General features: G+C 38.2%; 2 protein-coding genes across 4 annotated transcripts in view; one reads left to right on the forward strand and one right to left on the reverse strand.

Moving 5' to 3' along the window:
- Positions 1-11,786, reverse strand: part of SLX4IP (SLX4 interacting protein) — a 209,085-nt gene extending 197,299 nt beyond the window's left edge. Inside the window, 1 exon segment of the mRNA XM_077115241.1 lies at positions 10,368-11,786. The gene's annotated coding sequence lies outside the window, so the exon portion shown is untranslated.
- Positions 10,596-22,545, forward strand: LOC143646419 (uncharacterized). 3 transcript variants are annotated; one of them, XM_077115276.1, is made up of 2 exons: positions 10,596-10,725; positions 22,334-22,545. In XM_077115276.1, exon 2 carries the CDS (start codon positions 22,354-22,356, stop codon positions 22,543-22,545), a length of 192 nt encoding a protein of 63 aa, XP_076971391.1. In that variant the 5' UTR covers positions 10,596-10,725; positions 22,334-22,353. The 3 variants fall into 3 exon arrangements, with proteins under 3 accessions (XP_076971391.1, XP_076971371.1, XP_076971381.1); XM_077115256.1 differs by lacking the exon at positions 10,596-10,725 and adding an exon at positions 11,176-11,818; XM_077115266.1 differs by lacking the exon at positions 10,596-10,725 and adding an exon at positions 11,180-11,718.
- The last annotated feature ends 1,971 nt before the right edge of the window (positions 22,546-24,516 follow it).

Consider the following 24,516-nt stretch of genomic DNA (forward strand, 5'->3'; position numbering starts at 1 on the left):
CATCTGAAGATAGAGGAAAGAATTCTCTCTAGCAACATATAAAAAGACTACATCAGAACCAAGTGAGGTTTATCTAAAGACTGCAAGTTTGGTTTAACATTTAAAAAATTGAATAGGAAAAAAACAACATGACCATTTTAATAGATGCCAGAAAAATAAGGAAATTCTAAAATATTAGAAATCTAGAAATAGAAAAGAATTTAATTTGAAAAAAGCATTCAGAAAAAATGTAGCAAATATGTTTAATGATGACACATCATTGTCTGGCAGAAAGCATTCACATTTTAAGATCATACAAAAGAGAAGGCTGCCCATCGTCAGTAATAGCACAGTGAGAGGAAATATATTCACATATATACACACACATTGGTCTAAACGCACACAAACAGGATAGACATAGATGAAATGAAAAGCAAAGGAAGAAATAAACTTGCTTGTAAAACGAATTTATTTGAAACAGGTATAAAACGTCAATTTTTAAATGTCATTTAAAATAATACCCTATAAATATAAAATAGCAAGGAATAAATCTAAGAGGATATGCGCAGGACCTCCACAAATTGATCTACTGTCTCAATGCAATTCCAGAAACGATTCTGAACAGGAAACCTGAGAAAAGCAAAAAGAACCAAGATACTTCTAAAGGAGGAAGAAAAATAAAGGAGAGGGTTTGCGTTACTAGATAATAGCTTGTGTTAGTTAGATTCAGTTGTCAACTTGGCCAGGTGAGCATACCTAATCTTGTTGCTGCGGACATAAGCCAACGGTACGTGAACCTCATCTGTTGCCAATTACATCTGCAGTCAGCTAGGAGGTGTGTCTGCTGCAGTGAGTGACGTTTGACTTAATTGGCTGGTGCTTAAATGAGAGATCGCAACATAGCACAGCCTAGCAGCTTGGCATTCCTCATCTCAGCACTTGCAGCTCAGCCCAGGTCCTTGGAGATGGAGAAAGAAATCACCCCGGGGAAAGTTGTTGGAACCCAGGGGCCTGGAGAGAAGACCAGCAGAGACCATCCTGTGCCTTCCACGTAAGAAAGAACCTCAGTGGAAAGTTAGCTGCCTTTCCTCTGAAGAACCAACAAAATAAATCCCCTTTTATTAAAAGCCAATCCATCTCTGGTGTGTTGCATTCCGGCAGCTAGCAAACTAGAACATAGCTAAACTTACTACAATGTTATACCATAATAAAATAATCTATTGGCAAATAGGTAGACAAACAGGCCACGGGGATAAACTATAGACAAGAAACAAATCCACACATTTAGGAAAATAAAGTATGATAGAAGCAGCACTGCAAATGAGTAAGACAAGACTATTATTAAAAAACTCATGCTCATATGTAGAATGGTATGATTTCTAAATGTTGGGTTAATTTCTTTTTTTTCTTTTTTTCTGTTAATTAATAAAAAAAATTAAAAAAAAAAACTCATGCTCAAATAACTTCATTCATATTTGGGAAAAAGTGACGTTGGATTACTACCTCATGCAACACACAAAAATCCAGTACAGGTTGATTAAAACCTCAAATGTACCCTGTGCTTTTAGAGAATACTTTTATGAAATCAGGGTAATAAGGAGTTTTTCAAGTAGACACAAAAAAATTTTTAAAAAAAACAAAAAAAGAATGGTAGATTTGGCCATATTAAAATAAAATTCTCTACAGTCTGGGGGAAGATATTTGCAAATCACAGTTACATATATCTAGAATACAGAAAGAATTCTCAAAACTCAAACAGGAAAAAAAGAAATTCAATCTGTAATCCAATTAGAAAATAAGCAAAAGATATGAACAGACATTTCACCAAAGAGAATATACGGATGGAAAATAAGCACATGAAAGGATGCTTAACATCATTAGTCAGCAGGGAAATACAAAATAAAACCACAATGAAATATCACTACCAGTCTATCAGAATGGCTAAAATAGTGGTAACAGCAAATGCTAACAAGGATGTGGAGAACCTGGATCACTCATACACTGCTGGTGGGAATGTAAAGTGGGACAATCACTCTGGAAAACGGAGCTTTCATAAAGCTAAGCATGCATTTACTGCACCACTTAACAATTGTACTCCTGGGTATTTATCCCAGAAAAATTAAAATTCATATTCACATAAAAACCTGTATACAACTTTATTCATAATATCCCAAAACTGTAAACAATCCAGATGTCCTTCAGTGGTGACTTACCAAACAAACTGTGGTACATCCATACCACGGAATACTTCTCAGCAATAAAAAGGAATGAAGTATAGATATATCCAACAACTTGGATGAATTGCAAGGAAATTATGAGCTGAGTGAAAAAGCCAATCTCAAAAGATTACAGAATGTCTGATATATACATAAATATCATATTGTATATTATATCTAAACAACAAAGAATATTCAGAATATTCTCAAAATAACAAAATTCTAGAGATGAACAGATTAATGCCAGTAGTTAGGGATGCAGAAAAGGTATAGGTGGCTGTAAGGAGTAGCAGAGGGAGTTTGTGCTGCTGGAACAGCTCTCTAGCTTGATTGCAGTGGCATTACAATAATTTACACGTGATAGAACTGCATAAATGGCTGCTATTAAACAGGCAACTACAAGTGTTGGAGAGGATGTGGAGAAATTAGAACACCTCCTCACTGCTGGTGGAAATGTAAAATGGTAAAGCCGCTGTGGAGGATGGTTTGGCAGCTCCTCGGGGAGCTAAGTATATACAGAGTTGTTTTATGACCCTGCAATCCCACTACTTGAGATGTACCCAGAAGATCTAAAAGCAGGGACATGAACAGACATCTGCACACTGATGTTCATAGTGACATTATTCACAGCTGCCAAAAGATGGAAACAACCCAAGAGTCCATCAACAGATGAATGGATAAGCAAAATGTGGTGTATACATGCAACGGACTATTATTCAGCAGTAAGAGGGAATGGGTCCTGAAGCACCTGACAACACAGATGAACCCTGAAGACATTATGTTAGGTGAAATAAGAAAGACAAAAAATAACTAATATTTTATGATCTCACTAATATGAGCTAATTATGATATATAAACCTACAGATATAAAATCTAGGATATAGGTTACTAGGATACAGAATGAAGTTAAAGAATGGGGAGCAGTTGCTTAATACGTGCAGAATGTTTAACTAGGGTGAACTTAAACCTTTAGTAGTAAACAGAGGAGACAACAGCACACTATTCTGAGAATAATTAACAGTGCTGCATGGTGTGTGAGTGTGGTGGAAAAGAGTTTAGAGTCCTGTAAATCCCCAGAAGGAAAGCTGGAGGTTAAAACAAGGTAATGTATAACATGGTGAATCTTGTGGTAGACGATGACTGTGATTAACTGTACAAAAATTTTAAAAAGTTCTTTCTTGAACTAGAGCAGAAGTATCACACTATTATCATAAACAGTTTATAATAGAGAAGTATATGTGAACAAATGTACCTATTGCAAACAATGGACTACAGTTAACAGTAGCATTTTAATATTCTTTCATCAATAGTAAGAAATGTACTATACCAGTACTAAGGATCAATAAAGTGGGGGGGATAAGGAGTATGGGAGGATTAGGGTTTTCTTTTTTCTTATTATTTATTTTCTGGAGTAATGAAAATGTTCTAAATTTGATCTTGGGGTTGTATGCACAATCACGTGATGATACTGTGAACCAGTGATTGTATACTTTAGATGATTTCTATGCTATGTGAATATATCTCAATAAAAATGCATTAAAAACACTGCACAGAACTACATACACACACTCAGACGAATAAATGTTCAACCAGTAAAATCTGATCGATTCAGTGGATTACATCAATGTCAATTCCTGGGTTTGATATTGTACTATAGTTATGCAAGATGGGAAATGGAGTGATAAGGTTATACAAGATGGGAAAACGCAGTTACCTAGCTGCCTCACTAAAAAAAAAAAAAAAAAAAAAAGGAAAAATCATGACATGGTGATGCCAGCGGGTCCCAGACCCTATATCCCCAGAGAAAGGGATATCCTGAGGGTCACCCTCAACCGCAGCTTCTTAAAGTACCTCGCATCTCCATCTTTGCACTTCTCCAAAACTACCTCCAGAGGTAGGCGAGCAAGAGCCCCCTCTTCAAGGCTCTTGGCTGGGATGTATCACAGCATGGCTAGCCCCATGCAGCATTGGGACCTCCAGTCCCCCATCTCATAGCTGGGGTGGCCTCTTATCTTGACTGCCTCCCCAAGACCCAGCCATGGGAGAGGAGTCCTATGCCCTGTGTCAGCCCTGCCGCCCCTGAGAGGAGAGCCCCTGGGCCCCAGCTCTGCCGGCACCTGGTCCATGAGCCCACTGTGGCTCTCCAGAGTGAATGGCTCCATTCTCTGGGCCACATCCATCCCTCATACCGACTTCTGCCCACACACCCGGCTCACTCCCATCTGTGCCTGACTGAAAGCTTCCAGAGGCCAGGGCCCATCCCTGTTTTCTTTAATTCTGGAGCACAGCACAGGCAAGCATCCAAAGTTTGCTGACACAAGCCTGTGGGCATTGCTAACTCAGAGGCTATCAATCAGGTTAATTTATCATTTGTCAAGTTTGATACCCATTTATCAAATGTATCTTTCCTGGCCCAGAATTCCAAATTCCACATTAAACCTTCTAAAAAAAGAAGAGCATGTACTCTGGATCTACTTACAATACATAAATAATGCTTAAGTTATATAATTCTGCAGCCAAGGTTGAGAGCTGTAATTCATATAAACACATACACAGAAGAGCTAAACGTCTTTTATACTGAAAATAACGGGCAAACAGATCAGAGGTATGCATGAGGTTTAGGCTTGAAGAGGGAGTTTTTCAGCACATCAAATTTCTTTTGTCTTTAAAAGACTGACATTTGTACACTCATTTTAATGGAAAAGTTATTATTAGCCACTGCATTAAGTTTTGAATCTTAGAACATCCTGAGGCTTTTCTAAACTTGTTTTACCGATCATTAAAAAGCAAATACAGAAAAAAAGCAAATGTGCGTTTTTAAAAATTACTTTCCTAAGCCATCAAAATTGCTTTCAGGAGGGAGGAGTGAGCTCAGCGATTGAGGCTTAAAGCATAAATGTTAAAAAGCCTTTCTATTGGAGCTGTCAGTTTGGCCTAAATTCCGTGGAATTATTTTGTTGTCTGTTTTTAAGAAGTTCAGGACAATGTCCAGAAAGATCAAGTTTCCAAATAGTTGAAAATATATAATTTACATAAGCATGCTGAGAAGTTAAAATGAATCTTGCAAATAATATCTCATCCTCTCTTGCATTTTTAAGTCCACATTTTCTGGCCTGGAAATGGACATACTTTCACAAAGAGGAGTCTTTGATAGTGCATGACCCTAACAAAAATATGCATGCCTTTTGTGTCTTTAGTGGGGAGGGGAAAGATCCTAAATTCCTTAAGAAAATTAATTTTGGGAGGGAACGAGAGTAGATTAAATGATATCACGATTGTCCTGTCATGCAAATACAAAGCAGAGATAAACTCCAATAAAGAAAGTCAGTGACCTTCTAGATTATTCTGTGGGAAAATCCTAGGCACTCTGAAATTCATATTTGTCTTCCCTGTAGTGTTTGTTGCTGGACTGTGTCACAACCCCAAGCAACTACTCCAGATTAGAAAGACCAGAAGTTAACTTGAGGCCTCTAATCGCCAGATTTCAAATTTTATCTAGGAAATTATTATACTTCCTTCTATCACTTTCATTAGCTATGGGAACAGAAACAGAAAGGGAGAAAAAAAAAAGGCCCCAGAGCCTCTGAAGGAACCACTATAATTCAAGAACAAGAAATAATTTCATTCTTCTTCCCTCTTTCCCGCCCCACTGATTTTTGTCACAGGAGAAACCAATGTCAAGGAAGAAATCACAAACTTTTCCTATTACTCATATGGCAAATTTGGATGCCAAAGTTTTGGGTTTTTTTTTTTTTTTTTTTAAAGGCAAAACAGAAAACCTTTAACAAGGGAAGGAGGATAAAGCAAGTGATAGAAATTTTAGGACGTTATTTCTTGTCTTTAGATGTAGATCAAATATTGAAATTCTTGGCCACAATAAATTCCATTGAGGAGTCCCTCCTTTTACTCTCTATGTTTAACTCAGTCATTTGAGACTTTTTCTGGGCCTCCCCCTCCTGCTGCACCCACAGAAAACTCCCACTAGATCCTGCTTGGGATGTTTCACTAATAGAAAACATCTAATTTTTATTTAATAGCCTGTTGGAAACAGACATATCAAACATTACAGTCAAGCCCTCATATTCTAGTAAAACAGCCTTGGGTTCAGATTCTGCTTCTCCATATGACTTCAGAGAGGCGATTTAAGTAACCTCTGTAGGCCTCTGGCTTCTTATCTGTACAGCGGAATAATAACAGTTCCTCTCTCACGCGTCCATGGGAAGATCACATGAGATTAAATAAGCACTTTCTTGGCCCAGTGCCTGATACATGGTGGGTGCTCAACATTAACCATAACCAGAGTGGTAAACAGGGAGGGCTCAAGCAGCAGCTGCGAATCAACCCCCTCTGGGACCCACCTCTCTCCAGCGACTAATGATTTCCCAGCACCTGCACCAGACCAAAAAGACTTTTAATAATCACTAATGCAATCACCTTAAAATCTAATATTTTCAATGCAAAAACTCTAGTGATAGAGAACAGACTACTAGTTGCTAATTGTGGAGGGATGGGGATGTTATACAAAAGGGTCAGGGAAGGAATCTGGGGAGGGGGAAATGGAACTGTTCTGCATCCTAATTTTGCAATGGCGGTTATGCTGTTCAATGCATTGGTCAAAACTCATGCCAAAAAGAGTGAATTTTACTGTATATAAATTAAAAACAGTTTTTTTAATTGCAAAAAAAATTCAATCTTTTCAAACTGGAGAATAAATAAGACTGACGCACAAAAAAGTGAATGCTCCAATGTCCAAGGTATTATAAGTTAAATTCTATATATTATCCTGTAAGTACCATAAATCAAATCCAGTTTTAGTTACCAGCTCCTATTTATTCAAACACAAAATGCCAATATAATAACCACCAAGCACTGCTCTTCTGTAATAGAAGAAAATGTACTTAAATTTACACAAAATATAAGTAACATACTCCATCTATTGACAAAAGGGAGTGGTATGACATTTAAGACTTGGCTTCACAGATAATTACTCTGGTGCCTAATAAATAGGCTTCTTATACATACAAATTATTGTTTTCAATCTCTAATGAATAACAAGTAGTAAGCTTTAAATATTTAAGGCAGCCCCATGCACACACACACACCAAAAAATGATTTAAGGCAGCTGAAAATGATTAGGCAGGTACCTGTCCAGACATAAATAATCCACTAAAAAGTCAATGTATGCATTCTGCATCTAAAAGAAGCCATAATATGCACATAAGTATAAAACATTATTTCCAAGCTACACAATGGCAAAGGTGGCATCTCAATGTAAAGATATTTTACCACTGTCACTTTCTGGTTTATCACTGTCACTTTCTGGTTTCACTGTATGTGGAAAGCTCAGACTTTTTCTTTTTTTTAAACTTAAATAAGCTGGTGAAGAACAAAGCAATGTGAAAATGAGCAAGCATAGTGAAAATAAAAACAACCTATATGCCCATCAACTGTTGAATGTGTAAACAAACCTTGGTCCAGCTATACAACAGACTATCACTCAGCAATTCAAAGGCAAGAACTATTTATATTTGCGACAACATGGATGGCTCTCAAAACAATCAGCCTGAATTGAACAAAGTCAGATCAAAAACAAACGAACAAACAAAACAAAACATACTGAAATATTTCATTTAGACAAAAACCTCAGAAGTGCAAATTTATCTCTAATGACAGAAAGAAGATCAGCAGTTGCACAGAAAGAGAATCCAGAGGGAGCGATCACCCAGGGGCAAGAGGAAACTTTTGGGGGTGAAGGACATGTCATTACCTTGATTGTAGAAATGGTTTCACTGGTATATGTATGTTAAAATATATCCAACTGTCTACTTTAAAGATGGGCGCTTTACTGTATGACAATTATACCTCAATAAAGCTATTTTCTTTTGTTTTAAAAAGGGAACATTTTAAATATATATATATTTATATATATATCTTCCTGGTCTGGTATACTGTATTTAGACCACCCTCTTTCCCAAATGGGTGTATGTCCTGAAAAGTTACAGAAACGTGATGCCTTTCCTGCTGGTGATTTGCATGCATGAAAAATACTTAATAACCTAAAGATTTAATTATAATGAAAAAATAACAATGGTAAATTAATATTTACATAGCTGTAACTATGTGCCAGGTCCTAAGAACTTTTCTTATATTAAGGTAACTAACCCTCACATTAACTTTTAATTTACAGATAAGGAAACAGGCACAGAGCAGTTAAGTAACCTGCTCAGGATCACACAGCTGATACTTAGAAGAGCTGCGATTTGAACCCTGAGTGTCTGGCTAGAGCCCATTTTCTTACCTACCATGCTCTCCCACCGCACACACTATAAGCTCCAGTGTGAAAATCAGAAAGAATGAATTTATTGCGCTTATAAAATACTTTTCTTCTTCACATTCATGGAAAATAAGTACTCACTAGAATTCCAACATTCACATTAAAAATAAATTTAAAAAAACAGTGACCTTCGTTCTTCTTTTTCCAATTAATAGATGTTAAGAAGGAGAAAAAAAGGGACAACTCCTTAGGACACAGGACAAACAAATGGCAAGTTCATCAGTTACTGGGAAGCTGGTTTACCACATTCCCAGTTCAATTCTCTTCGTTGCCTTCAAATTTCTAACTGTTTCAAGCAAAATTATAAGGGGGAGAAAATATAACAAAGTAAAGTTGAAACGGCAAAAGTCCTTTGCTGTTCTCTCAAATAAACTTAACAGCTCCTTAATTCCATCCAGAGGGTCACAACTCATGCTGATCTTAAAAAGTCTGGAGTCTTTTTTCTAAAAAAGTTCCTCAGGTGATATTCATGGGCAGCCAAGGTTGAGAACCCCTAATTTACACACTTCTATTTCTCTTTGAAAGAAAACATAGAAGAAAGCAAGTTGCCATTAAAAAAAAAAAAACCTCTGGCAAATCATGGACCAAGGTTTTCAATACTGAATCATATCATTCACATGCAGGCTACTGAGTTCACCTTTTGATAAAGTAAAACTAAGAATTAAAACACATGATATGAGAGAAAAGGTAAGAACCATACTAAATTGATCTACTGGTTTGAAATGCAAACCAGTGGTAAATCTGATGATGGGACTTTAAAAAAAATGTACATTTTGAATGTGAGCAATGTCAGAAGTCACACAAAAATATACTAGACTGACAAATCTCTTTTCTTCTTTTTAGAATGCTTAATTTGCATCTTGACATCAAATGCACGGATGAAAGAAACATGACAAACGTCCACTTTATTTAAAGCATGTAATAAACAGGTAACACGTTGTGAATCTGGTTAAGAAGCACAAGAACACATGCCCTACATCAGTGCTTTAAGGTGCAGGAGGATCACCTGGGGAGCCTGATTCAGGAGTCAGTGGTGGGGCCTGAGACTGAATAAGTAACTGCTTCCAGGTGAAGCCTTTGCTGCTAGTACGAGCAGCAAGACCTAAGTAACTTGAATATTGGTTGTAAAATTGGCTGATTGACCTGCACATTTGGTTGGGTTGAGGATCCAAGAAAAAGTGTCAACACAATTCATTCCCAGTCCCGGAAAAAAAGGAAAAGATAGACCAAGAAAGGAGAAGGCGGCATATTTGTATAGTATAGCAGTGCTAAGAACCATGGAGTTCCGCGTTACTTGGCCCAAACTAGTGGCTGTCAAGGTAGCAGAACGTAAGCTCCAAGGGACAAAGGGCTTTTTGTTTTGTTGCTGAATTCCTAAAGCCTGGCACAAATTGAGTACTAAAAAAACACTGCATTGAATAAATGAATGAATGGGAACTATATATACAAACAGAAGCTGTATTTACAGCTACTTGCTGTAAATTCTGACAGAACTTGCCAAAAATGTATGGAAAGGAGACTGCAATCGTTCACATCGATGGGGCAATAATAGTTCATACAAACACCTGGTCATCGATTAGACTCCACTTTGTCCTTTAAAAAAACGGTAGTTTTCCAGACCAATGCTGCCCTGTATTTAAATAAAGCCCAGGCTTCCCGCACCCTTACATCCAACAACTTCTGTTCTCGAAAAACAATGAAGCGAGATGGAAGCGCGGGGAGAAGGGTTCAGGAAAGGCTCAAAAAACAAAGTAAACAAACAGTGGGAGAGGAGACGGGCAAACAGTTCAGTTCAGATGAAGGAACATCTTAGGTTGTCAGGAGCCGCGTGTTCTTACCTACGATGGTGGCGGGATTGGGTTCGGGCTTTTATTTGTTTTGTTACTGTCCAGGGTCACTAGTTCGGTAGTACTTGGCCAAGAAAACTCAGACTACACAAGAAGCAGGGTCTCCAGCCCAGTTTCAGACGCTCTGGAAAATCGCGCTTCACATTTGCTTCCCCTTCCCGGGCTCTCCCCGCACGTTTGAGAACACCGCTGCTGCCCAATTAAAAGATGGTCTCGGCAGCTTCGTTTCCGGCTTGAAGCCCTAACCAGGATCTAAGATGGCGACAAAACACTAGGTGAGAGATCTGGATTGCGCTGGAATCTGCCCAAAAGAATAAATGGCCTCCGTTCATGATTCCCGGCTTTCAAGGTGAGCCCAAAATCAAAATGGCGATAAAGGCTGGTTATATAGCGGCTAGGAACGCACATGTGATTGGCAATCTACGAGGGGAAAAAAGAAAATTTTTTTGCGCTATAAAGTGCTTATTGCTACCGAAAACTTACTAGCCCAAGTTTGGAAAATATTTTCTATGTAGAGAACCATAGGAAAAGCAGATTGGGAAATAAAGGTGGCTTTCACAATGCCGGAGAAATTTAATTAAAATAATCATGTTTAACCATAATTTCCTCCATAATTTTTTTTGAGTAATACAAGAGAATACAATTTTTTTTTCCCTCGAAACATAAAGCAGGATGGGAAGATAACGCGGAAATTATCTCATTTGTGAAGGGCATTGAGATAGAAGACTTCCGACCTCTCTATAGGTCCCCCAGGACGAACTGAGGGCAGAAGCGTATTAGTGCGACCAACTCGCACTGCGCATGTCCGCTCTCCAACCCGATCCAGGAAAATTACGTTCAATTCCTTTGCTCCTGGGTTTGGAGGCAGGCGAAAAGTAAGGCGGGGAATTGGCGCTGAGCGGTAGCGTCAGAGGCATTGTGATTGGTTAGGTTTTGGCGGACGGAGCGCTCGACCGATGGTTGACCAGTCTTCATTCATCCAACAAATAGCTCTTAAGCGCTCACCACAAGGCAGGCGTTGGGCCCTAACAAGGCCATCTGATATATTAAAGTTTTCAGTTTCAACAATCTGCCGAGATTGACACTGGGTAAACTCCGCCCCCACAAGCCTTTCTATTTTTCCAAGTCACTGTCCCCTAATACACCGTCGTCGTTGGCTAAGAGTTTCGCGTAAAACCCGGAAGAGCGGAACACCAGCGGGGTCGGCGCCGACCGCAGAGCTGCGCATGCTCCGTCTCCAAGGACCGACGCGGGTTGCCGGAATTAGCGGTGGCGGCGGTGGCTAGGCCTCAGGGCCCTGCTGGCTGCAGCGGCTTCGGGAAGTGTGGCGGCGGATGGGCAGGTGAGGTCGCTGAAACCTTCCGATGGGAACGTCGAAGAGAAGCGGGGAGCTTGGAAATTCTTCCCCACCTCAGGAAGGTCGCCGCTGTCCTCACGGAAGGGTAATTGGGGGCGGGGACAAGGAGGAGGACGCTGCCTTCTTAGGAGGCCAAAGACCTGCGTTTTAAGTAGCTAAAGGCAGTAAATACTTGGTGGTGGAATGCGTGTGAATGGCGAGGAGGGGCTCCAGGATTGTGGATAGTGTTGAATGAGAAGTATCTCACACCCCCATCCGTAGGGCCGCAGGAAATAGATGGTCCAGGCCAAGCACCGATTGCATCTGCGCTGCCACCTGCCACTGGAACCTGTGACTCGTCTGTACCCCAGTCACTACCTCACGGGGAGGGACCACTAATATACCTGTGTCTGACTGGGAGGGCACACAGAGTAAACCAGAGGCCATCCGGGAGGTGGGGGCTACCCGCTCATGTGGAACTGGAGGTCAGAACTGTTGAACGGCCTGGTGATACCAATTTTGTTAAAGCAGAAACAGGACTTGCGGAGCTTCCGACTTTATGGTGATCAAAATCCTTTTTAGATGGAGGGTTTCCGTCTTCTTCTCAGATGGGATCATGCCCAAGTCCTGTTGCTGTTAGGTGGCCTTTTATTTCAGAGGCTCTCAGTGCCATCAGTCTCATTCACTCGTTAACACCATTAGTTTATCCACTAACAAATATGAATGCCTTTGACACTCTTCCGAGTTAGATGTTGCAGTGAGCAGGACAGTCATAGCCCCTGACCTCATGAAGCTTATATTCATTGGGGTGATGGAGAAAGGGACAATAAACAAGAACGACCAACAAGCAAGATGTTTCCATGTTGTCCCATGCTGGGTTCCCAGGGAAGTGTTCTAGTTTGCTAGCTGTCAGAATGCAATATACCAGAAATGGAATGGCTTTTAAAAAGGGGGAATTTAATGAGTTGCCAGTTTACAGTTCTAAGGCCGAGAAAATGTCCCAATTAAAACAAGTCTATAGAAATGTCCAAAGGCATCCAGGGAAAGATACCTTGGTTCAAGAAGACTGGTGAAGTTCAGGGTTTCTCTCTCAGCTGGAAGTGCACATGGTGAACACAGCATCATCTGCTAGCTTTCTCTCCTGGCTTCCAGTTTCATGAAGCTCCCCGGGAAGCTCTCCAAAGGTCGCTGGCTGGTGGACTCTCTGCTTTGTAGTGTTGCTCTCTCTGAATCTCTCTGAATCTATTTCTCCAAAATGTTTCCTCTTTTATAGGACTCCAGTAAACCAATCAATACCCACCCAAATGGGTGGAGACATGTTGTCCCTTAATCCAGTTTAACAACCACTCTTGACTAAACCACATCAACCAGGGAGATGATCTCATTACAGTTTCAAATATACAGTATTGAATAGGGATGATTCTACCTTTATGAAATGGGACTTATATTAAAACATGGCTTTTCTTAGGGGGCATACTTCCTTTCAAACCAGCACAACTTGGTTGCAGGATATTTGTTAGGGAGGACTTTTTGGACCATCCAACCTGTGGAAGGGAGAGGATGGAATCAGTATTGGGCAGAGAGGAAAGTTGAGCTTCACTGTAGTCTCAAGAAAGTCTGCCAACCCCAGGGAAACCCCAGAGCTGGGATGGATCTTCAAAGTTATTCAGCTTAGAGTGAGGTACTGGACCTTTATACCCCTGCAATGATTGGATGGTTGACTGTTGCTCTAGAAACAGGGCTTAATTTGAAAGCACTTCAGCCAAGGCAGTCCTCAAAATGGGCTGACAGCTGACAGGTGTGCCAGCACTCCCAGCAGCTGCACAAATAAGTACTTCATTCTGGAGAAGATTCAGTGTGATACATCATGTCCGTTCCCACAAAGGTAGTTAGAGCTCTGAGGGAAACAAATCTGTGTGCTAGAGAATAATGGGGTGGGAAAGGGGAAAATCTTTAGATTGGGTACTCAGAGATAGAATGAGTAGGTGACAACTGAAGGACAAGAACGAGCTGCCCTGTATAGGACAAAGGAAGCAAGACACCCTGTCCTTCTCTGCACTTACAGTAGAGCAGTGAAACAAAACAAATGGCTCCTACCTTCTGTTACAGTGGGAGACAGTTGCTAGTTTTTATAGGTACTGACTTCCTGCTATAATAGAGTAAATAAAAATACTTTATGAATTGACACTAGTTCAAAGAAAGAAGAGAAAAAGGGCAGGCCACAGTGGCTCAGCAGGTAAGAATGCTTGCCTGCCATGCCCGAGGACCCGGGTTCTATTCCCTGTGCCTGCCCATGTTAAAAAAAAAAAAGAAGAAGAGAAAAAGTATGGTTTGAAAATAAGTCAACTTAGTAGAGACTTTTAGCCTCTACAGCATCTCCTTTTTTATACCTATATAGCATCGAATGACATTTTATTAGGATTGTGCCTTTCTCTTTTGAAGCCTGTATTCTTCAGGACAGGAGCTGTGACTTTTTCTTTTTTTTTTGTTTGTTTGTTTTTCTTTTAATTGTTAAACTTTTATTAGCCCTACAAACACAGAGCTTACAAAAATTTTGTACAAACTTTGGGTAACTGTTTAGCATATAGGTGTATAGTATGGCATCTGCCTTATTCATCTTGGTTGCTCGCCCTCAGAGCCTGATGTCCTATTAGCACCAATAGACACTCAGGAAACATTTGAATAAAATGAATCTTGCACATATTTGAAGTGAAAATCATCAGGTCCTAAGTTATGTCAACACTTAGACATGAAATATAGTATTTGGATCTGTTTTTTATAGTATTTTCCACTCATAAGTTATAACAAAAAATTAGTTGAAATTTTAGATCATAATGAACAATTGCTCAAATAGGAGTTTCCAGAGGTACCTATTTTTATATATGATTTGTATTAGATTGTATTAGAGATAATCGTTAATATACTTCTAATAATGATTATAATAGTTGCCATGTATTGAGCATTTTCCACATATCAGGCACTTTACTAAGATAAACACTTACATCTTAGTCTTCACAGTCTAGGCATTCGTAGTCCAATTTCAGAGATTTTGAATTTTGGGGCAGGAGAGAAGTAACTTGCCCAAGAGGTCATAATTTGCTGTAGAGGTTAGATTTTGATTCCCATCAGTTGCCTAAAGCCTTCGCCTTTCAGCAAACCAACAATATTTCTGAAACTGTAATCCAAGACTCATTCTAGTACTCATATTTAATCACTTGGCAACTTTTATTAATTATTATTAAATTTCAGAAACATCTGAAAATTATTCACCCATCTTTGCTGCTTTGCTCTGTCCTTTAGCTTCCCTGTTTCCTTCACAGTTAGCTTTCTTGGCTCTCAGTTTAGGAGATGGACTTATCTCCTTGGATGTGATTATATGTCTACCCTACTCTAATCAAAGTATGAGCTCTAAAGATCTCAAAACCTCTTTCTTAAGAATCCAGGTGTATTTATTTGGAAGCTGCCAGAATGTGATATATCAGAGCTGGAATGGCTTTTAAAAAGAGAATTTTATAAGTTACAAGTTTATAGTTCTAAGCCTATAAAAATGTCCAAACTAAGGCATCCAAGAAAAGATACCTTAATTCGAGGAAGGTCAATGAGTACAGAACAGCTCTGTCAGCTGGGAAGTCATGTGCTGGCATCTGCTGGTCCCTTGCTCCTAGGCGCCTTTGCTTTCAGCCTCTGCTCTTGTGGGGGTCCTCACTTTGCTTCTCCAGCACTGCCTTCATCTCTTGGCTTCCCTTGGCTCTTTCCAGCTTCTGGCTTGCTTAACATCTCATAGCGACTTCTGCTGGGCTCCAAGTACCTCCAGACATTTGTGTGTCTGTTCTCCAAGTTGGCATCTGTTTGTCAGCTCTCTGGGTTAGTTCTGACTTTTCTGGCTCTCCAAAATGTTTCTTCTTTTAAAATATCCCAGTAAACAAATCCAAGACCTACCTGAAATGGGTGGTATCACATCTACATCTAACTGAAAGGTCACACCCACAATTGGGTGTCATGTCTCTGTGGTGATGATGTAATCAAAAGTTTCCAGCCTACAGTATTGCATTTGGCTGCTCTCAGAAGATTGGATCAGGATTAAAACATGGCTTTTCTGGGGGTGCATAATACTTTCAAACCAGTACACCAGGTATTTACTCAAATCCAAACTTACTGAAACTTCCCAAAGAAGCAGACCTCCTTTTTAGGGACCATTTCCCTTTGTTTAGGCTACCATTTTAATCTTCTGTTCCTACTACACTCCAGGTTGACCTCAATAATGTTTATTCCTTTTTAAATAATCAAAATGCTAATAATTTCTAACAGTTGCTGACCTCAGACTAAGTGCCAGGTATTGTGCTAACTACATAACAACCTTGTGATGTGGAAGACATTATTCTCATTCTGTAGGTGATGGAACAAAGGCATAGAGAGGTTAAGTGACTTATCCAAAGTCAGTCAGCCAATTGTAAAGTGGTAGAGTAGAAGTTCAAACCCATGTAGTCTAATTCCACTGCTCATATGCTGAATTACAGTGTGAAAATGCACTCACACTAAAATGATATGCTGTTCTTTACTTTCTGAGAACTGGTAGTTAAGTATTAGATCCTGGTGAGCTTTCTATGCTGTACTAAAAATTTTAGATTTTACTTTCTAGCAAAAACATCACTAAAGGCTAAAAAAAATTACATCATTAAACATGATTAGATTTTTAAGATGTCTAAATTAACAGGAGATTAGATTAATGAAGGTAAGGGGAGGAATAGGCTAGAACATTGATTCTCAAACTTCAGCATTAAAATCAGCTAGAGAGCTTGTTAAAACAGACTACTGGACCCTACTTCAGAGGTTGTGATTCAGTAGGTCTGGGGCAGCCTGAGAATTTATATTTTAAAAGTTCCTAGATGATGCTAATGCTGCTGTTCAGGAGTCCACACTTTGAGAACTACTGGACAGGAAGTAAGGAGGTGATGTCAGGTTAGATTCTGAACTATGGCTGGAGGGAAGGTTACATAAAGAAAACACTCAAATCAAATGGCAGCAGGATTTGGTGACTGACTTGGGAAGTGTGAGAAAAAGAGCAAGGTCTCATATATCCATATTTCTGAATAAATGGCTTGGTAAATGGCGCTTGTAATGGAAACCTTGGATGTGAATGAGACCAGCCAGGAAACAGGTACACAGGGAGAAGAGGTCCAAGGATGGGTCTTTGATAAAGATAAGTAAGTGGGTAGAAAAAAAAAGGGAGGGGGCAGTAAAGGACACAGTAAAAAGTCCCGCAGAGTCAAGTGCTTAAAAAGGTTTCAAGAACATATCTTGAATGTTTCGTATCATTCAAGAACATATCAAAATGCTTCAGAGATCGAATAAGGGGGGTGGGAATCAGTGGAGATTGGAACAAAAGCAACTTTTTCTGGATGTATTTGAACTAAATGAGAGCTTGTTGAAGCTGGAAGGGAGGCTGGTAAAGGGCAGCTTCTTTAGGCAATTTGTTTTGGGCTCTTCTGATGATGAAGAAAAATAGCCAGGTTATGCAGAGGAGGAGGACCCATTTAAAGTGGGAGGTTGGAGATAAAAGGAGAGAGAGGATGATGGAATTAGAACCCTGCAGAAGGAGTGGAAGGTGGGACTAGGAATTCAAAGCTGACCAGGGGCACATAAAGACATCACTGTACCACTAAGAGCCCAAGCAACTGAAGTGAAAGGACCATACAATCTGGAGCAATCTGGCTGTGTGTATTGATACCCCCACCAACCCAGCATTGAATGGCAGCCATGGTGAAAGGGGATGGAAGGATTCTTAGACGACTCTAAACCACTCCGTTCTGATAAGCCATAGTGCCAGTTAGTTGCCTGTCCCTTCCTGGTTCATCACCAGTCCATTTCTCACCATTCACATTTGGACCTGCCTACAATTAGTGAATCTCTCATATAAAACTTGTGATGCGTTTATTTCTAAGTACGTTGGATTCACAGTACGGATGAAGGGGAATAGCAGAGGCCATGGAATCTTTATCTGTAACTTTATCTGTAACTGTTTATGTCACTGTACTCTGTGACTCGCCCTGGCCCGTTCCTGATGTGGCTCTGCTGTCATTGGCCCATAAGGGGCAAAGGTCAAACTTGCTTCGGGTGGTGGGAGGGTGGGAAAGCATAGGATACTGCTGAATGGAAATGTTGTTAGAATTCAGCAATGATCCATTTGTTTCATCAAGAGTTGACAGTAATGTTTTGATGTATGTATTTTTGCAAGACTGGAAAAGTTTAGCAAAACGTGTTATCTTAGGGATGCTAAGAAAGAAAAAAAAAACATCTCTTTAGCGTGCCAGTCAGTTGAATAGGTCTGAAGATGATGTATATTCCTTTCTGATGTGTACACCTAAGAGTGCCAAAACTTGAACTGCTATATTAATAATTGAGGATAAAAAAAGAAATATTTTTACATCAGTGATTGGAATTCAAGAGGCAGAATTCACAAATAAAGTTGACATTGTCACTATAAAAGAAAAGACATGCAATTATAATGTTATCAGATATCACCATCACAAGAGCTGGGTTAATTAACATTCTTCCTAATGGTCTCTTCATGATTAAATTACATTTGGCCAAAGTTTAAAACAATGATTTTCGAATGCTTGTAGCAAAGCAATAATGAGGATATATGAAAAAGAATCTTTCTTAAACACTTAAGTTCTTAGACACTTAAGCACTGTGTCTAAAAGACCAGCAGATGGCGCCCAACAAGCCCAGTGGGCAACTGAGAATCCTTTACAGAATTTGTCCTGCTTCCAGGTTCTGGAATAGCAGAATCCTTGGTGATTTGAATTGATACAGTGGTACATAAAAAAGAGTAACCTGATCTCTAGAGCCCAGCTTTTTGGGTTTTTCTAGGAAACTTAATTGTCTTTTTGCCCCTCACCTAATTGTCCAGGTCTGTCACACTGAAACCTTCATTTGGTAGCTTAGTCTGTGAGAGGCCTTCATGGTAGAAATTGAAAAGATACCTCTGTAATGCAAATGGTGGTGGTGGATGTAGGGCAGTGGGATGCCATTTGCTGTCCTAGACAGCAAATACTCTTTAAATGTAAATAGTATTTGTTGTCTGAATTATATATCTCAGTGTTTCTTTTCTTGTCTTTTATATTTATATGAATTCAAAAAGAATGATATTTGTAATGAAGTGAAAGTATAGAAACTTCTCTCCCATCTGTTCATTAAACTCTTCTTGTTCATTTTGTACTAAGAACTAGGCTAAAGAAAACTGAACTAAAATTAGCCCAGCTAATCTCAGCTCTTAGTAGGTCATGCATGTGGGTTTGGATGATACAGACTCTTGCCTTCTAATTTTGGACAAAATGGCACAAAAACACCATTAACTTCTCTTATACCTAACATGAGCATCAGAAGAACATGCCATATGTGCTATGCTAGGGTAGTTGACTTACATGGCCCTCATAGGTGTGCTCCTTGAACTCCATATATTCTCCTAGTCTGTCATCACACGCTGAGAATTCTCATTGACTGGATTGCCAAAGCTGTGGTAAAAATTTGAGACTTTGGAATATTCTGTCTATTAAACACAGAATACCAGCCAAGACTTTTAATACTCAAAGTTTAAGTAGAGTTGTCACAATTAACTGACAGTAATCTTGGAATCAATCATTTAATGATTTGTTCATTTGTAAAGTGGTCTCATAAAGTTGCTATCTAAACAAAGCAACATAAAAATATGAGCCTTTTGAATAAGGCAAGGTGCATATTTTTGAAAGAAGAGTACCAAATGCTATAGGAATATTAAAAGTAATAACGATTTACATCCTTGGCAGAGGAAGATTACAAAATAATATGTATGCTATGATCACATTTTTGTTAAAACCAAAAAAGATTACAAAAGCTTTAAAATTTCCTTTATTTATAAATTTAGTAAACTTTGAAAAGGGCAGTAAAGCTAATAATTTTCCCTTTGGAGAAAAAAAATCCCTACAGAGCAATTGAAAAAAAGTGTTCAATCAAAATCATATCCCCAAAATATGTTTGTTTAAAGTTCAGCAAGAGGATATGAACAAAATAAGTAACACATTACCATACCACCATTAAATTTCAAAATTTCAACGTAACGTTACCTGTTTTTTTTTTTAATTAGTAATGAGCCTTATTTAGTAAATAAGGGCATGACTCGACTAAGTTGGTTATTCAGGCAATAAAATTCACATAAGATCCTGAAAAAGTCTATAGGTGAAAGAAACTAACTAGGTTAAAGTTAATAAACCATTTTTAAGAAGTGCTTATTCCATCTTGCTGAGTGAAGATGAACTGTTATATCATGTAATACGCTGTGTTTTTAAGTGGATTAAATCAGAAAACTCTAAAAATACTTTGTAAAGAGCCCTATCATCCTGATCATTCTCCAAGCTTCTCAGAGGACAACAGGATAATCTGCCAGAAAAGAGCTTCCTGGTCTGTCACCTCCATTAGCCAAGTCAGTGTATGAGATATGTAGAATTTGAGGAAATAGAGCATGTAAGTGTTGAGTAAACATTAAAGCAATTAGTCATTAAATCAATCCACATCACTTACTAAGCAGGAAGTATGCTACTGGGTCTCAGTTGATATTTGGCAAATAATGAGTTTTCAGCCAGAATTAGTACTAATTCCTAGGTTTTTATTAACCCTAAATCTAGCAAAAATGAGCCTTAAGTGACCTCAGTGGAAAAGAATTATAGACTGTTAAACACTATATAAACAGAATGAAATGCCTCCTTTGTCTTCATCAACTGTGACCCAAAAATAAATTAAGTATAGGGAGCTAACTTGATCTAATCTGAGACCCCATTTTCACTTTTCTCAAAGAAGGTTCACAGTATAGCACATTACACACTGTGATTTACATGGAGAGAACAGTGCAAAACTTTCATGAACATTTCTGTTATGGATTGTAGTTTAGTTTGTTTTGAATTTTAGTTGTGAGTTATTTATCCCAATTTATATCCTTTTATCCAACTATTCTCTTTTCCGTAGACTAAGCATGGCTTTTAAGTGGCTTCTTGGGTGGCAAGATTACCCAGAGAGAGAACAGGAGGAAAATATGAGATTTAATATAATTAGCAAATGGTATGAAATTTTATCAGAAGCAAGGTAATCCCATTTGGGGCAGGAGCAAATGCAGGGGGTCATAAGGTAGGCCTGGCATTGCTGGTGATGCTTATTGACACCTCTATCAGTGTCCCACTGGCCCTGAAAGTCTGCCATTTTGGACAGAGTTTAATTTTAATAGTCAGTGGGCTTCTCCTGAGCCATCAAGCTCATGATCTTGAACCAACTTCATTATCAGCAAAACCACGTTCTCATGTAAGGGGTCTTTCTGCCACCAGTTGCCCCAATTTTTTAAAAATCACTTTGTTTCAGATTCACTAGCATTGTATCCATATGCTCCTGATTTTCAGTTTTCCCTGAGGATCACAAATCTGTATCTAATAACTACAAAAGACTAGTTTTAGAAACAAAGTTTCCTTTCTTCCTAGAAAGAACAAGTCATGGAGAAGCTGACATGTTGAGTTAGGTTAGTGATCATGGAGAAGTAAACTGGATAGTAGAGATACCATCTAATTAGAAATAGTGTGACTTGATAACCACATGTTGAGAGTGACAGAGTTAGAAGTGCTAAAGTTACCTTAATTATCGAGGAGACTGGATATAAACAATGATATGTTTTAGACCTTCAAGTCTCATCGATGACTGAGCAGTTCTTACTGTACAGCTCAAAAAGGAACTTGGAAATTAGGGCCGTTCATATCATCACACATTTATAGCCAATCTCTGAGGCCCAGTGATTTTTGCTTAAATAAAATTCAAGGAGTCTTTAGAGGTTCTCCAGACTGTAGTTCCCAAACCCAACAACAACCAGAACATAGATTTCTTGGGCCCCACGCCAGGCTTTCCAAATCACAGACCCCCCAAAAAATCTCTTTTCAAACAAGCTAGTTTTGCAACTACAGGCAAGTTATCACCCTTAATTTCTTAATGTAAAGTACATTGATAAGAACTACTGTAGGGTAGGATATTAAAAAATGGTTCAGGATGTAAATGTGGAAATAGCATTAATTTGCCCTAATTCATAAAATGCAACCCAGAACTCTTTTGCTATCATTGGAATCCATGCTTGGCTGCACCAATCTCTGTTGAAACACCAACACTTTATTATATTCTGTCAGAATTCAGGTCTTAAATTCTTATTATATATTTGAGGATTACCATTTGATCCTTATTTTACAGTTTTAATAGTGTAAATTTTTTTAATAAGATCTAACTTTATTGAGATTCACAGTGTATTATTAGTAATATGTTTTTAAAATGATATCCATGAATGAGTAGTTCCAAAGGTTCATATATCTTTCTCAGCAGGTAATGTTGCTTTTATACAATTGTTTATTAAAAATTCAGTATTGCTTTATAACTTTCCCAATTCTGACTTCCTGCTATATCTTTGTGCCTATAGCATATTTCTTTTTGTTAATTAATAGTGCAGTATATTGTAACTAAAAGCGTTTAACAGTCAACTTTTATTAGAATGTGCTGCTTGTTGTGGTTTGCAAATGTAATTCGAAGGAATTTTTCTTTTAACTGTTAACTTTTTTTTTAGGTGCATTCTGTTGCTGAAGCATGAGCTTTCGGAACTTCTGGAGAGACTACAAAGTTTTGGTGGTTATGGTACCGTTAGTTGGACTAATACATTTGGGGTGGCACAGAATCAAAAGCAGCCCTGTTTTCCAAACACCTAGTAAGGACAGTCTTCTTGAGCCAGATAGTCTGGCACTTGCAAGTCCTCAGAAGAACCATCCCCAAGGAAAATAGCCAGCTTGCCATCATCAGGTAAGTTCCATTTAATCTGGTCAACGAATGTTTTGTTCCAACAATTGGGAACTTGATCTTTGAAAAAGTATAGAGCTCGGGCAAAAAAAAAAAGCAACACCTAAGTTGGAGGGTTACTTGTTGTTTTTTTATGACCCACTGGCAAAATATCTGTAATTGTTTCCAGAAATGTTTGTTGCCCTATGGATAAAAAGAAAAAGGGCAGTCGATCTGTTATTTTTCCTGTACTTTTTACTAGCCATATCATGAGGATCAGTGAATGTGTACAAAGAAGCAGCTGACTCCAGGTCATAAATGTATTATTGAGCATCAAAGTCTGTAACCTGCAGAAAGTTTTCTTTTATTATTGTTTTTTTTTTCAAAGACAAAACTAATTGTATTCATTCCTTAGCATCTGATATTTTATCTTCAAAGTAATTTGTTACTTTTGAGAGTCACTGAAATAAGAGGATATAGTTATATAACTCAGGGCAATAGTCCTATATGCATAATTCCAAAATCCAAAAAGTTCTAAAAATCTAAAGCTTTTGTCATAATTCCTTTGACATTAAAACTTCATCTTAATTGTCATGAAACAATTTGATGTCTTTATCCTAATTAATATGAATATTTAGTTTCACTGCAAGAATACTGTTATGTTTGGTTATAGGTGTTATATTCACTAAATGATCTTATTGTATTAAAATATACACTGAATTATATTTCTAAAAATTCTGAATTATGGAACTCATCTAGCCCCAAGGGTTTCAGGTAGAAAACTGTAACCCTGTAATTGCAGAACGTTTTCTATTCTAATGTACTTTTTTTGACCTTCAAGTGAGTAATACATGCTATAGATTTGAGCGTAAGGTAAGGTCAAAAGGAGAACCTCGGTAAGATTTTTCTTAGTCTGTGATTTTGACTTCTGTTGAATCTATATTATTAGCTACAATACTATTTTAAATTGAGATTTTATTTTTAAATGTTTATAAGAAGAGAGCAGGGAGTAGGGTTTAAAATGTTTGACAATTATTTAATATAAAAAGCCAAGTAATAAAATATAAGTTTAACAACATAAAAGTGTAAACTTAGACATTGTATAAAATGTGTATTTATAGGGGGAGCATTAGTGGACATGACCAAGAAGCTAAAGTTTATTAGATACTTGATTTTAATCTATAAAATCTTCCAGACTATAATGAGAACATTATAAAGTATATACAGTATATCTATGACATCATATTTTGCCTTTAATTCTTGTTATAAGAGCTTGGGGGCCTGGTATAGCCAAAGTTTGAAGAAAAAAAAAAGTAGTTTCTCCTTATGCAAAAAAAAACAAAAAACAAGGAATATTATTAATCAAGGAATATTAGAGGAAAAATAAAGTAGAGAAAAGTGATTATAAATATAGCTATATTAGAGGCCAGCACTGCCTGTCAGGCAAGGAGTAGCAAATATTTGAACAGACTTTGGTTAAGAAACAATTAGAACCTAAAAGTCAAACACTAATTCCTACTGTTGAAGTACATCAAAAGATTGTGCTTTAATTATCCCTTACTATCTTTACTTTTACTATGAAAATAGAGGATGGTATATTGAACCCTCAAATATCCATCACTCAGCTTTTTCCTTTTTTTCTTTGCATGGGCAGGCAGTGGGAATTGAACCTGGGTCTCTGGCATGGCAGGTTAGAACTCTTCCTCCTGAGCCACTGTGGTCTGCCCTCCATCACTCAGCTTTAACACATCAAATTTTCCTAGTTTTCTTTGACCATCCTGCTTTTTTTTTTTTGCTAGACTATTTTAAAGCAAATCCCAGGCTACAATATGTATCATATGTAATCTTAATAATAGTAAGGATAAACATAAGCACACAGCCACAATTGCATTATCACACTGAAAAAAATTAACTTCTTGATGCTTTCTGATACCCAAGGCCAGGTTCCTATTTCTGCATTTGTCTTAAAAATCTCCT

This window comes from Tamandua tetradactyla, chromosome 1, assembly GCF_023851605.1.
Source record: "Tamandua tetradactyla isolate mTamTet1 chromosome 1, mTamTet1.pri, whole genome shotgun sequence".
In the NCBI taxonomy this organism is placed as follows: domain Eukaryota; kingdom Metazoa; phylum Chordata; class Mammalia; order Pilosa; family Myrmecophagidae; genus Tamandua; species Tamandua tetradactyla.